General features: G+C 42.6%; 2 protein-coding genes across 9 annotated transcripts; both read left to right on the top strand.

The window, feature by feature from the left end:
* The first annotated feature begins 6 nt into the window (after window positions 1–6).
* tfpt (TCF3 (E2A) fusion partner) lies at window positions 7–4964 on the top strand. Of its 2 annotated transcripts, none has more exons than XM_072394164.1 (7): window positions 7–165; window positions 357–476; window positions 2120–2242; window positions 2549–2619; window positions 2717–2786; window positions 4156–4308; window positions 4397–4964. In XM_072394164.1, the coding sequence occupies exons 2-7, from the start codon at window positions 375–377 to the stop codon at window positions 4469–4471; spliced, it is 594 nt and encodes a 197-aa protein (XP_072250265.1). In that variant the 5' UTR covers window positions 7–165; window positions 357–374; the 3' UTR covers window positions 4472–4964. The 2 variants fall into 2 exon arrangements, with proteins under 2 accessions (XP_072250265.1, XP_072250264.1); XM_072394163.1 differs by having other exon boundaries at window positions 8–165; window positions 375–476.
* A 263-nt stretch (window positions 4965–5227) lies between these two features.
* Window positions 5228–13566, top strand: cnot3a (CCR4-NOT transcription complex, subunit 3a). 7 transcript variants are annotated; one of them, XM_072394122.1, is made up of 18 exons: window positions 5233–5397; window positions 6025–6095; window positions 6277–6344; window positions 6441–6515; window positions 6637–6726; window positions 7323–7451; window positions 7613–7708; window positions 7822–8041; window positions 8130–8263; window positions 8461–8517; window positions 8742–9660; window positions 9742–9847; window positions 9953–10094; window positions 10938–11094; window positions 11362–11560; window positions 12296–12428; window positions 12513–12638; window positions 12732–13566. In XM_072394122.1, exons 2-18 carry the CDS (start codon window positions 6071–6073, stop codon window positions 12828–12830), a joined length of 2775 nt encoding a protein of 924 aa, XP_072250223.1. In that variant the 5' UTR covers window positions 5233–5397; window positions 6025–6070; the 3' UTR covers window positions 12831–13566. The 7 variants fall into 7 exon arrangements, with proteins under 7 accessions (XP_072250227.1, XP_072250223.1, XP_072250222.1 ...); XM_072394121.1 differs by having other exon boundaries at window positions 11359–11560; XM_072394120.1 differs by having other exon boundaries at window positions 10938–11103; window positions 11359–11560.
* The last annotated feature ends 987 nt before the right edge of the window (window positions 13567–14553 follow it).

Raw genomic sequence — 14553 nt, 5'->3', positions numbered from 1 at the left:
CTCGTAGCTTAGACAGGTATTATGTTAGCAAACCTTCTTAACTCATCCTACAGTGTAAATAGCACAGTCATATACAGTCTGTAGATTATGAAACCGTTTTCAGTGGAGCTTTAAAGCCGCCACAGCTCAGCAGACATTTGCGTTTTTGGCTGATAACTCAGAAATGTAAGTACTGTTATGATGGCGATACATTGCAACAATATGATATCCCCGCTGACTGCAATGACGAGAAATTATTTACGTTGAATAATAAATTTACGGTCATGCTGGGACTGTATGAGCACTAAAAATACTTACAATTTAAAAACAAAATTATTTTAAGCATTAAATATTAAAAACGTTTTACTGTGACGCAGATTTTTGTTTCCCTGTAGATGATGGAAGATTTCTCTGGCTTGGCTCTGCCCCCTCTGTTTGGAGGACACATCCTTGAGGCAGAACTGGAGCCTGGTGGTGTGGAGCTGGGACCAGGAGAGGTAATAATGTTTTTGATGGTAACATTAATGTTGATGTGAGTGACCGCACCTGATCAGGCCTCGTTGCTCCACAAAGTCACGAAAATAAATGTGTGTACCTGTCTTAGTCCCCATTATACCAAATTAGTGCTGATGCAATACATTGGTATTAAATATTACTGCAGCATTAAGTAAATATGTGTTATCGTATGTTGATAGTTCAGACTTGATGATATCATGGTTAATTTATTTCCCCAGCTGGCATTCAAGGTTCATAATCATTAAGCAGTTCTGCTACTACTTGCTTTTTACAATAAAACAATAATTTAAATTATTAGGATGGAAAAATAAAACGACTGTTGTGGTTGAGAGTAGAGGAAGAAGTCAGATTTCTCATAACCTTATGAAAGAAACTTCTGCTCAATGTGGTGGTACAGTGGTGCATACTTCTGTTTCTATAGCCAAGCACACCCCATATTAGTTTGTAATGTTTCCAGTTGAAACATCACATGTTCTCTGGTGCTCTGGAGAAGTTTACAAGAACGTCCCTAAGAGTTTAGCCTTCGTAAGCTTCCTTTAGGAACTCTTGTGTTTTGTTGAGGTTGAACAGCAGGTTGTTTTCTGTGCATCACAGTGCAAAACTATTGATTTCCTTTGTGTCTGGGTTATGGGTGTACAGTGTGAACAGGGGCGGCCAAGAATGGAGGCGTCCCAACGGTTTGAGTTTGGTTCGTGAGGAAGTCCAATATCCACTTCCCACAGAGATCGATGGGTTTGTCATTTTGTTACCAAGGAAAGAATGCAGATCTGAGATCAATGAGTGGTTATTCTCTGGGTGTGTGAAGAGTGCAGAATCTGTTTAAACAATCAAGGGAACTGACAAGGGTCAGTGCTGGCAGGCATGTTGTCGATGAGCTGAATATCCACTTTCGTCAGAGTGTGGGTCAGGGCCACAGGGGTCATACTCACCTGTGGTAGTGACATGTCAGAGATGTCGGGAGCAAAACAAGGCAGTTATCAGGCAGCGGCCTTCTTCCAGCCGCTGTGGATGCCGATCGTAAGCAACATTGTGGATATTTTATTTCTTGGTTCATGTGGTTGTCTTTTCACTATGACATGAGTAATTGTTATTTTTTTTCAGGCTTCCGTAGTATTTTGAATATAATTATCATGTCAAAGAAGAGAGAAAATATGCCACAAACAAACTGAAATGTTTCTTTGACTGATTTTGTTTACTTATTCCTTGTGTTTGTATCTGTCTAAATAATATCCTCAGTTATTTTGGCAATGATAATCATGTCATGGAAATCTGATATTGTGCTCTTCTTATACCAAGACAGTCTTAACAAAGCTCTTGACTTAAAAGAATGAAATCTAAAATACATGAATAAAGTTAAAATATTGTTGGAAAGGTAATTTTTGACTATTGCTGAAGGCACAAATGCAGCAGTTCTCAAACTGGCGGGCATGGAGTTGACATAGATGATCAGGTGGAAAATATGAAGTGAAACTAAGTTGAATGACTATAAGAGTCCTGATGCTATCATGCAGACTTTTATTCCACTTAAATTCAGCCTGGATCAGGTGTATTCTGATCATTTGGAAACATGCACGCAGAGCGCCGAATGGTGAGTTTGTTTGGTTTTTTTTTGTGGTCCCTTCAGGTGGAGCTCGACCCGGGAGGCAACGAACTGCTCGAGAGCACGGCGCAAGAAGATGAAGAGAGAAGAGCTCTCGACAAAAGGAAATATCTCGCTCTGAGCAGGAGATGTAAAGAAATTGAACAGGTGTGTGTCAGCCTGTGTATTCTGTATGTGGGTCATTTTGCTCACACTTCCTGGATGTGTTTCCTGTGAAATAAGAGTTATAACAGATCTGGTAACATGTACATACATGACTTCTTACACAATTTCTTGGTGTGGAGTTTAAAAAAAACAAAAAAACATTTCTTACATTTTTTACTCAATATCCATTTGATGCGTGATTAAAAAAAAAAACATGTGATGATTCTGTGGCTGTTTGTGATAGATCAATACATCTATGATCATTTGCACCTTGACCAGCCTGTAATCAGACATGTATGATGTGTTCAGGTAAACCAGAAGATCCTGGGTCGCCTTCACCAAGTGCAAAGAATTACGCGACGCCTGAAGAAAGAAAGACGGTACAGATCCTCATCTGAAAAACAAATGTTGTTGTCCATTTTTGAAGAGCTTTTCCACTTTCCTCAACTCATCTGAAGCCTCTGCTGATCCTCACAGGTTCCTAATGAAGACTTTGGATTCCCATGGGGATGATTACAGAAACGCCCAGCTCACTATACTGCTTGAGGTAACCACAGTTGGACCTTTAATCTTATTGTGAAGAGAATATAAAGACTAAAAATCATTTTAAGTAACTAAATCAATAAATGTAGAACTGTAAAGAGAAAAAAAGAAGAATGAATTATTACAGAAGTACAGAAGTAACTGTTTACATATTACCGCTCTATTTTCACAGTGTCATTCCTGTTCTATTTAATGTATCTTTATTTTCTCTTTTTCATAGCTCTCCCATGACTTCCTAACATGTGTGTTGTACCATGTTGTGAGCTCAGTTGTTGAAAATGCAGATCAGCTGTGGAGTTCAGTTCATTTTGACACACTGTGCTTTGCACTGTTATATTTGGGGTCGGATGGTACGAAATTTGTCCAGTTGAAAACGTATATGATGTCTTGTCCACTTCTCAACTTCCCCAACAACAGGAGGGGCGAGACCAAACTGAACCTTTTTTCTTTTAAGTGAGCTAAATGTGAAATCTGCGCTCTGATTAGTTTCTGCTCTTTGCACGGAGCCAATCTGCACGTCTTCTATAAAATGATCTAGTATTTATAACCAGACCATCCTTGATAGTCGCATGCATTTAAATGTGACCATATTAACTGGTGTGGTGGTTCTGGGGGAAAAAAGTTGTCCATATTGGCTGGAAAACAAACAACTTGGACAAAACTACTTTAATAATTAATTTTGTATGCGAAAGGGGAAAATACCCCCAACATAACTGACTTGCCCATATCCCAGTTTGGTCACCATAAAACATCTAAGCAACAGTTTTTAACCTGACTGGGCCATTTGCCTGCTTTCCCTAGCTGGTACTCTTTTTGTCAGCCTTTATTTGTACTTGAGAGTTGAGCTTCACTCACGTCGATATCACCTTTGTGTGCACAAATCCCATCACTGTGATTTTAAGACACATTTCTCCATATAAAATGTGATGGGATTCTATATATGTTGAAGAATCCAATCTTTTACCCGACTCAGCACACAAGAGTGTTTAGGCGTGAATTGGATGGAGATTTTCCATAGACATCTGTTTGTGACTCGCTTGATTCGAAGTCCGTTTGAGATGGAAATGTCAAGGTTGTTGTAGCTTAGGTCTCTGACCCCGTATAATACCATTATGTTTGTCTTATGAGGGTTCAGTCCATGTCAAAGATCTTTATGATGTTGCAAGATATTAAAGAAGAATTGGATGTACAATCTATAGAATCGGCAACCGACAGACGAACGTGACAATTTGCTAAAGATGGCACACTTTCAAAGCACTTAGAGGGGTCTTTGAGGCTTATTTTGAATGTGTGATGTTCGAGAGTGAGCAAATGTTATTACGCTCGCTAGATGCTGTTGAATTAAAAGAAATGATCCCTGACATTTATTTCAGGAGGAACACGGAGCCCACTTAGATCCTGCAGCTGGGGTTGAGGATGAGAGGCTCAATGGCGTGTCTGGTTCGTCTGCAGCGCTGCATCACGCAGCTGGACCAAAGAAGAAGAGGCACCGAATTCCTCGGCAAGAAAAGGAGAAAGATCAACAGGTCGGTGGTCGGTTTATAGTAAGCATTTAGACATCTGATAGTGAAGAGTAAATGATTTTCTGTTATCTTAATTTTCTCCTTTTCTCAGATTGAACCAGACATGTCGGTGTTGACAGAGACACAGTTTGGAGAAATGCCCAGCCCAACCTCTCTGTCTCACTGATCAGTGCCCTAGAGATGATGATGATGTGATGTTGAGAGGAGGGCCCGGGTTCTTCAGCTGTTCTATAGACAACACTGCTACCTTTTCTCAGTCAGGCTTTGCACTGTTTGTATTTTCACATAAAGAGTGTAAACATCGAATTCATGTAAAGTAATTCGCTCGAAACACATATACATTTGTTTTGTATATATTATTTTGTTTTTTGATATTTTGAAGTGATACTTGATTACAACATACGATTATGACTAGTGTACAGTAATGTGAACAATAATAGTAGATGGGGAAACAAAAAACATCAATTGGTATAATTCAGTTTGCATTATTGGTATTATACACACTGCTTTTTGGGTTAATGTTTTTTTACTTTAAAAGCATCTGCTTAAACAATATAAACTTAATTCCAAATGGTGTGTTCCTTTGTTGAGCTATTTATTGAGCTACAGTAGTTAAATAAATATACATTGTTTCATGATAATAAAATTCTGGAGCCATATGTGGTCAGTTGTCATGACAATATGATTCCACAAGTGTACTGAAGGGTGTCTATCTACAGACGAATGTAAGATGACATGTTAGGATTTGGGAAAAACATACTGAAAAGTGGCAGGATTACTATAATGGAAACGTTAGCGCCAGTTGTGGCTTTGTGTCGGTCATAATTCATCTGACTGCTGAGCCAATGGTTGATTCTCAGTGCAGCGGATGTCTCGCATTGACAGGCGTGAATTCTGTCCAATCGGATTTGTTAGAAGGGGTTTAGGGCGGGGCCTAAATGCGGAGGTGGGATTTTAGCTACCGTCCATCTTCAGCTACACTACAGTGAACGAGCTTGTCGAAAAGAAAACATATTTTGGAAGTGAAGAAGACTTTCTGGAATAAGTTTTGGCTGTATTTGAAAAAAAGACAAACGAAACCCCATACCCTAGGTAAATGTCGTACACAAGTATAAATATAGATGGTTGTATTGACCCAGTTTCCCTTTTTCCTAAAATTGGCTAGCTAAGCTGCTAGCTAGCATTTTATGCATTAGCTAGCCAGGCAGTTAGCCCTGTTAGCTAGCATATTGACGATTAGAACGGATTCTGTTATATTGCGGCTTTCATAACGCAAAAACACACTATCAATTATATGCCGGACCCCAGAGTAATGATGCATTAATACGAAATACATCAACATGATCTGAGGCGCTTGTTTTGAAACGGGCGAGTGAGTAACCGAGCGAAGTGTTCGAGCTAGGCAGCAGGCTAGTAATAACGTTAGCTCGTTAGCTGGCTAATTTTAGCTGACAACCATATCTGTCATATTGGTAATGTTAGAGAGTTGATTTAAGTACATGAAATACAACGAAAGACTGGTGATCCTGTTCAAGGTTTGGATGAAAGTGCCTAAGAATATGCTGCGGCTGGGTTATTTGTGCTGCTAATGTCAACCGACCAGCTTGATGGAGTTAACGTCAGTTTCACTCGCTGCAAACGGATATACTGATTCTCCTATTGGAGGGATTTTGTTTTGTTTAAACAATGAATCGATACATGTTTGTTTTGCCTACATAGCTAACTGTGTGACAGACGGAATGTGGACATCGTCGTAGTCAGAGCCATGGCTGACAAGAGAAAACTTCAAGGTAACACTGCTGGTGAAGCTGTTCATGCTGTGTACAGGATCAGTCACGCTGCCCAGCTTGCCATTGTGCACTGAGCTCCACATTTCGCCTACCTGTGTGATCGTTTTTTTCCCCAGAGTTGTGGGATTTTCTTGCTATTACATGAATTTATGGGAGATGCTATTTTGCCACATCTCTGCAGGTGAGATCGATAGATGTTTGAAAAAAGTAGCGGAAGGTGTGGAACAGTTTGAAGATATTTGGCAAAAGGTAAGAGATTGTTGCAACAAGCTTTTATGATGTTCCCTGTTATGGCAACTGAAGCAGTAAATTATTTTGTGTATCACTCATTTGTGTACATTTCAGCTCCACAATGCAGCCAATGCAAACCAGAAGGAAAAATATGAGGCTGACCTCAAGAAAGAGATAAAGAAACTACAGGTGAGACAAGTTCACAAGGGCACATCTTCCCTTATCAAAAGACTCTTCATAAAATGTTGATATTCAAAATGACTTCTTTTTTTTAATGTTAATGTTTTTTTTAACCTTCTGGTTCTTTCAGCGATTGAGAGATCAGATAAAAACATGGGTGGCTTCAAACGAGATCAAAGACAAAAGGCAGCTAGTTGAGAACCGCAAACTTATAGAGACGGTACGGCCCTTTTGTGTTCCACTTCTTTTAAAAAAGTTTTGTGGTCATGTGTGTCCATATAGCAGTTTTCTCTGGCAGGATACTTGACAAAGTCTTATATAAAATGTTTTACACATGTGAGGGTTGACGACAAACTTAGAATGCAGTGTTGATCTGCTCCAACAACTGCCTTTTGTCGTTTTTCTGATCACCTCCGTCCAACATGTCACGCAGTTCTGGCTCAGAAGAGGCAGACATGGTCAGAACTGCTTCTTTTATATTTTCTTGGTTAAGAGTGTGGCAAGTTCTGCCTGTGTGAATGGTTACCTGAGAAGGTGCGATTTTTATTTAAAAAAAAAAAAAAAAAAAGGATAGTAATCTTCTGATAAGTTCTGAGACTTTCAGGTAGAAGTGCTCCTCGCCCGCTCAGCAAAAGGTGGCGGAGCACACTGAAAAAGATGCAGGGTGCTGCTCTTCTTACTCAGCTCTGCTCTCATTTCGAATGATTGAAAAAAGGACACTTTTTTGTGAAAATGCTATACGGACACTCAGCCTTGTAGACATTATCTTTGCAAAATTTGAGTGAAAATGAAGCCTATGGGATCCTCTTTCCTTAGCAAATGGAGCGGTTCAAAGTGGTGGAACGTGAAACTAAAACAAAAGCCTACTCTAAAGAAGGCTTGGGGCTCGCTCAGAAGGTGGATCCAGCTCAGAGGGAAAAGGAGGAAACGGGACAGTGGCTAACGGTAAAACGTCTACAGTTCTCTCTGTGCTTTTACGTCATTTAGTCAGATTCGATTTTGTTTCATTTAAAGGCAAAAAAAAAAAAAGAATCAGTTCCCTTAACATCTGTACTTTTCCATCTCTTATCACTTTTTCCTCCTCATTCCTTCTTCTCCATCTACAGAATACGATAGACACTCTAAATATGCAGGTGGATCAGTTTGAGAGTGAAGTGGAATCTCTTTCGGTTCAGACGCGAAAGAAAAAGGGCGATAAGGAGGTAAGTCTCTCTGTGTCTCTCTTTCCTCTGCAGTTAGACACTGCTGTTTATCCCTAATACAGTCTCACAAACATCTGATCATACCACACGCCTGTATTCTGTTTGTCATGTAGAAGCAAGATCGTATCGATGAGCTGAAGCGGTTGATTGAGAGACATCGATACCACATTCGCATGTTGGAGACGATTTTACGAATGCTGGACAATGACTCTATACCAGTGGATGCAATTCAAAAGATCAAGGATGATGTAGATTACTACATTGATTCCTCCCAAGATCCGGACTTTGAGGAAAACGAGTTCCTGTATGATGACTTAGACCTGGAAGACATCCGTGAGTACAGACGCGTTAAGAGGAGGTTTTAGTTTGTTCAGATACCCGACATGTTGGCAACGTCTTTCTGTCTGTTTGTCTCCTGCAGCTGCAGCATTAGTTGCGACTTCTCCATCAGGTCAAGGCAACGTTGAAGATGACATGTATCTCCACTCTAGCAGCACTCCCACCTCCACCACCTCTTCTTCACCCATCCCTCCTTCCCCGGCCACTTGTACTGCCGTAAGTCTTTATGTCGTTGCAACGTCTGATTGGGTGTTAAAGGGATGCTGGGAATGAAAAGTTCTTCTGACACAATATTACACATTTCCCTTTCTTAAGTGTGTATTTAGTTTCTCCCCCTTTACAAGTCCCATTGTGTTATAATCAACTGGCTATTTCAAAGATGGATTGTCACACCAAGGTCTCTCCTCCTATAGGAGAACTCAGAGGACGATAAGAAAAGGGGACGGTCGACAGACAGTGAAGTTAGCCAGGTGAGAGGCTCTCATCTGTGCTGTGTTAGTGGCTGAACAGTGTGGTACAGCACTCTTCAACCTTGGTCCTGCGGAGAATTAAACCTGACTTCTCTGTAGGGCCATGGTTGGAGACTACTTATTTAGCTTGTACCATTTTCTGCATATTTGAGCCTCCGTACCTTGATAGTTTTCCTTTGGACAGCTTTAACTGAGATGCCTCTCTCCGATGCTTTCATTTTCAGTCGCCTGTGAAGAACGGCACCCCATCCTTGCTCTCCTTCTCCTCTTCCACCACCTCTGGGTCCTCTTCATCCTCCTCCCTCGTGTCCATGGCGAGTGTTGTCGGAGTCATTCCCTCGGTTCCTACAAGCAGCAGTCTTATAGGAAGCTTCAGCAATGCAGTGCAGCAGCATCAGCATCAGTCTGCACAGCTGCAGCAACAATCTCAAACGTCAAACCCGTCGCAGCAGCAACAGCAGCCTCCTCAGGCAAAACCTTCTGTCCCTTCAAACAACACCCCCAGCCCGCCCAGCAACCCTCTTCTGCCAACATCCACTGTCCCATCTCTCCCTACACCCAGCACACCCAATTCATCAACTCCCAACTCTCAGCTCACATCTGGGCCCTCCTCGGCATCCAGTTTGGGACTCGGGATGGGGCTGGATTTAAGAAAAGGCAGCATGACGGGGACCAGCACTGCCAACCAAATGCCAAGTTTAGGCTTAGGTGGCCACCCCACACCTTTAAATACGATGGCAAGCCTAATTTCAGGGTCCACACCTGCCCCTTATGCTCAGGCAGCAGCATCAGGAGGCTTGGGTCTGAGCAGCATCACTCAGTCCAGCATTTCAGTGGAGAGCAGTACTTCCATCCCCACCTCTGGCTCCAGTGGAGTCACCACCAATGGGGCAGGGACAGGGCTTGGTTTGTTAGGCTCAAGTCCGGCCCACAGCTCACTGAGTGGCAGTATTTTGGGTCTGGTCCCTGGGCAGAGTGTGGCCCCTGGTACATCTCAGGTGCCTCCAAGTTCTGCAAGCACTACCCCCGGAGTAGTTGGCTTGATGGGAGGCAATGGAGGAAGCGTTGGTGTGGTTGGAGCAGTAGGAGTGAATGCTGCTCCCGCAAGACCGCCAAGTGGACTGAAGCAAAATGGAAGCACAAGTAGGTTACCGTGTCTCGTCTTTGTGTAGCCAAGTTTTCTTTGTGAAGGCTACCTCCAACCTCTCCTTCACCTGCCCTCAGGTTACAGTGCTGTAGTGGCAGAGAGCTCCACGGAATCAGCTCTAAGCACACCGAGCCAGTCACAAAGCAGCCAACCCTCGTCTCTCAGCTCCTCAACCAGTCAGCCGTAAGTCGTTTGTTCTCCACTTCCTCTGAGCCCTGAAACTCAGTGTCTTGCTTGTCATGCTTGTTCTCAGTTTTGTCTCTCTGTTGCTCCCACCTTGTGGCACAGGATGGACAATGGTCCCAGCTTAATCAGCTCCATCACCCTGCCCCCCAGCTCTCCGTCCCCCTCGTTCTCAGACAGCACACCCGGCGGAGGGAGTCTTCTCAACGGACCCCACTCCTACACGCAGGCCTCCGAGGGCCTCAAGGTGAGCCAAGCCGCATGGTTGATAGAAGTTGCCGCCATGTTAACCGGTCAGCCTCCTTAACTCTGAGCATAGATTTAAATATGAGATGAGACAAAACTGGTAGAGATGGTGAATAAGAGGTTTTATCAACTAATTATACAATTTAAAAAAAAAAAAAAAAAAAAGCCAGTACTTTGATAATGACAATATGAAAGTGTCTGTCACTGCTTTAGGTCATTTAGTGATTTTCAGGGGTGGCTGAGCTCAAACAATAGACCTTTTTGCACAGTAAACATTTTGACTTATCCCAGCAGAAAAATCACAGGTGGGACCAATGTAGTTAACGAAGGCTCAGTCCCATTAAGTGTCCCAGTAAGCCATGACAGTGAGCAAGACTCCTGAATGTGTTGATCCTTTGACTTGTCCATCTAAATTGAATGTGGTCTGTTTCAAACATGTGAATTACACCTGTGCCTCCCCTGTTAAAAGGTGAAACAGTTCATTAAAACACACATCACGTTATTCCAAGATGTTTTTGAGCTCAACACAACACAGGTCTTGTTCACTTCAGTGCAGTCACAAAGAGGGAGCAGTCATAGATGGAGTAAAGATACAAATTTAGCTAATCTACGTTAACCAGCAAGCAAACAATTCAAATGAGCTGATTTTTGACAATTTGGGAGATCATTAATAACTGTGGCTGGCTTTGTTTGCACAATTTTAAGAGGTCATTCTGTCTTTGAAGTTAAAGTTGGTGAAGGTCGACCGTGCAGCTGCGGCAGACACGTGTTACTTTTACTGATAGCTGGTTGTCATTTAACACTCAAACGCTGATAACTAAGTTTATTTGTCTTCCCATTTCAGGTTGACTTCCTAAACCACAGTGCGTTCACATCAACTCCCTTCTTGTTCCCTCCTCAGGCTCCAGAGCCCCTCAGTTCTCTGAAGGCGATGGCTGAGAGAGCAGCGCTGGGATCAGGCCTGGATGGAGAGATTGCCAACCTGCATCTAACCGACAGAGGTCGGAACGGTCAGGCATTATTTTCAAACCTCTGAAGAACAATGTTACCTTTAAATTAAGAATACATGATTTCATGTTTAGTAAACCTCAGCTGTTCCCAGCTGGCTGTGGGGGTGGTTTGTTTCTGCTGACTGATGTATACGTAGATTTATTCAGAGTTAGGGAAGTGGAAAGTAAAGGAATCAAGATTAAAAAGGTGGCATTCAGCCTGAGGTGATGACTTAACATCTAACTGTCACACTATTTTACTTTTACTTCATCCAGTAGATATCTTCTCTGGTTCATCGGCAGCGCCTGGCACACCCGCCGCCCCTCAGCCGTCCGTGTCGGAGGTCAGCATTCCCCCTTCGCTCGGCGTCTGCCCGCTGGGCCCAACTCCTCTCCCAAAAGACCAGCTGTACCAGCAGGCCATGCAAGAGTCTGCGTGGACACACATGCCACACCCCTCTGACTCTGAGAGGATCAGGTGAGGGCATCACATTTGTCACAGTCAGCAGTGATGAACCCTCTATGACTCAACCCGCCCCCCCCCAGGACAAAAGCCCAATGGAGAATGTTATGTTGATGTCACACTGTTAAAATTTGACCATTCAGGGAACATGCCGTGTTGTGTGGCTCCCACTTTTGCTGATGCTGCAAGTGCCAATGGCATTATGAAATGCAAAATGGCCAAATGTGTTTGGAAGTTTTCTAATCGGTTTACTTCAGCAAGTGTGCCATAAACGGTCGTCAGTTTACAGGGGTCCCCAGCGTTCACAACCGTTACAATCCATAACCATTTCCCCCCGTGGCTGTGTTTTTTTAGATGAGGCGGTTTACAAATGCACATATTTGTGACCCTTTTTCAAAGATGCACCCCAGCAGGAACGACTGGGCTTTGATTCCCACAGAGAAGCCACAGTGAGATCTTACTGATGTGGACCAACACGTGGCTGGTTTTTGGCCTTTTTGTGACATTTGTCAACAATAACAAAAACGCAGAACAAACGACGCTGGAAGATGACACTCGGACAGTATGCTTGGGTCAGGGGTTTAACTGTGGTTTGTATTCTCAGGTGGATCTTGCGGGTTTTGATCAAGCGAAGCTTATTTATTTTTTTCATTCTTTACAAGTGCATCCAATAGTGGAAGTAAGTTATGTAAAGGAGCTTCGATGAGTTCTCTTCACCTATGGATGTCTGGTTGTCTTTCTGTCTTTTAGACAATACCTGATGAGGAATCCATGCCCCACTTTGCCCTACCACCATCAGGTACCACCACACCACTCTGACTCCATAGAGTTCTACCAGAGACTGTCAACAGAAACTCTCTTCTTCATCTTCTACTACCTGGAGGTAACTCCGTACCCCATCAGTTAGCTCCCTGTTTCTTTGGGGTTTTTTTTCCCCTCATGTTTTGTCTTTTATCCTCTCTCTCAGGGCACCAAAGCTCAGTATCTATCTGCCAAGGCTCTGAAGAAACAGTCATGGAGGTTTCACACCAAGTACATGATGTGGTTCCAGAGGCACGAGGAGCCCAAGACTATCACTGATGAGTTTGAACAGGTGCAGTTTTGAAAAAGATTAGACTCCCTCACTGACGTGTGGTTTGTGTCTTGCTCTTTATTAATGGTTATTTGTACCCCGCTGTCCCCCCAGGGCACTTACATTTACTTTGACTATGAAAAATGGGGCCAGAGGAAGAAGGAGGGGTTCACCTTCGAGTACAGGTACCTCGAAGACCGAGACCTGCAGTGACGCACAGAGGGACGCAAAAGGACAGAGAAAGACAAAAACGTGCTGCTGTTGACATTCCGAGACTGAACTCCAAACTGTGGATAGAGATTGTGATGTGTAGTAGAAACCCTCTCCTGTAATGGAGACTGGTGTCTGTATAGGCTGCATCTCAATGCGGAGCCCTCGTTCCTCGTGTAGTGCTTTGCTTTTGACGAAAACGACAAGAAAAAAGAAAAAAAAGAAGCGCCCCGTGGGTTCGGTCAAACGCAGCGCGCTGCACGAGCTGGGAGGTCTCTCGTTGGAGATCTGCGTTTGTGCCTGTCTGTGTGCACACTCAGTATGTGGCATTAGGAAAGCCTACCCCATGCATGTTTCTCATATTTTGTTTTCTTTTTACGTTTCAACTTGATTCTGTGTACCACCTACCCAACATGAACCTGGAAGCCTTTGACTTGACACGAAAACAAACCTTGGATTTGGTTGTTAAGCTGCCCATCTTGTATTAACTGTAATTTGGTGGTTTAGAATGGGGGGCGTACAGTGGACATTTAGTCATGGTGTGTAGGAATGGCTTCTTTTAAGACCCTACGATGCCCGTTGAATATGGTCACTATTGACGATAGTGAGCAGTTATCAATAGTTTTATTGATATTGTCTTGGTCGATTTAAAAACGTGATTGAGAGTGACCACAGGGCCTCTCCCTGGGACAGGGAAAGAGTCCTTATTGGACATGGATTAAATTGCTATGCAATTGAACTGGTCTCTGACTCCCTCTCTTTACAAATAAAATGTTTTTAAGTTAACCTGTCAAAGATATTATGGCGCCTTCATGTTTGTGACTACTTAATAAACTTGTAAAATAAATCTTAATATTAGGGTTTGAGACATTTTATCTACTCAATGTTTGACTCTTCCACCTTTTAAGGGATTCTTGTCGTCCTTGAAGCGAAAAAAAAAAAAAAAAAAAGGCCATGCAGTGTGAAGTGATTGTAGCTACACCCAAATCACCTCTTTACTAGATGCAAAATACACAGGAGCGTTGCATAATAAATCTGAGTTTGGATGGGTCAACTTTCCCACCTTTTTTCCTCTGTTACTTTATCCTGATATCCACTGTGTTCAGTTTACCACCTGATATTTAAGTGAAGCCCCGATACAGCGAGTGTGCACTGATCCAACTGTTTACATGTAGAGATTAAACAGAAACGCTCAAATTCTGGTGGTAGATTTAACTCGTGGGGCAAGTAGGAAAGATCTTGTTATTCGGAAGAGTTTGAATCTCTTCTCGGCAGTCTGAATGGGCGGTGTTGAACTGAATCAGTTTTTTTTCTTTTTATTTAAGCAACCATGAAAACTTCTGTGCTGCAGTTTACATTGTGTGTGATTAGTTTTCTGGCTTTTATTTTGGTGGGGGTGGGAGGCGTTATGAGAAAGGAAAAAAAAATGCAGCAAAGTTCTGAGATCTGCCTTTTATAGATTCTATTTTTGGGGCTTTTAAGGATTTCAGAAAAAGGAAGGTCAAGTTAAGAAATTGCTAAATGTGAATTTCAAAACATTTACAATTTTTTTTTCCCCCCCGTCATCACAGTTCTGCATGGGAGATGTCATGAAATGGGGTTATAAAAAAAAGGATTGTACAATTTCAATAAATACTTTTAAGAAATTACACATTGTGTGGTGTAAAGTCCTGTCGTTCCCACGTGGAAGAAGGATTCACTGGTTGAGCAAAAAGCCCAGAGGAAA

The sequence above is a fragment of the Leuresthes tenuis genome, unplaced genomic scaffold, assembly GCF_036924035.1.
Source record: "Leuresthes tenuis unplaced genomic scaffold, fLeuTen1.0.hap1 SCAF_10, whole genome shotgun sequence".
Classification (NCBI taxonomy): domain Eukaryota; kingdom Metazoa; phylum Chordata; class Actinopteri; order Atheriniformes; family Atherinopsidae; genus Leuresthes; species Leuresthes tenuis.
The sequence above is the reverse complement of the archived record's forward strand: the minus strand, read 5'-3'. Positions and strand labels throughout refer to the sequence as shown.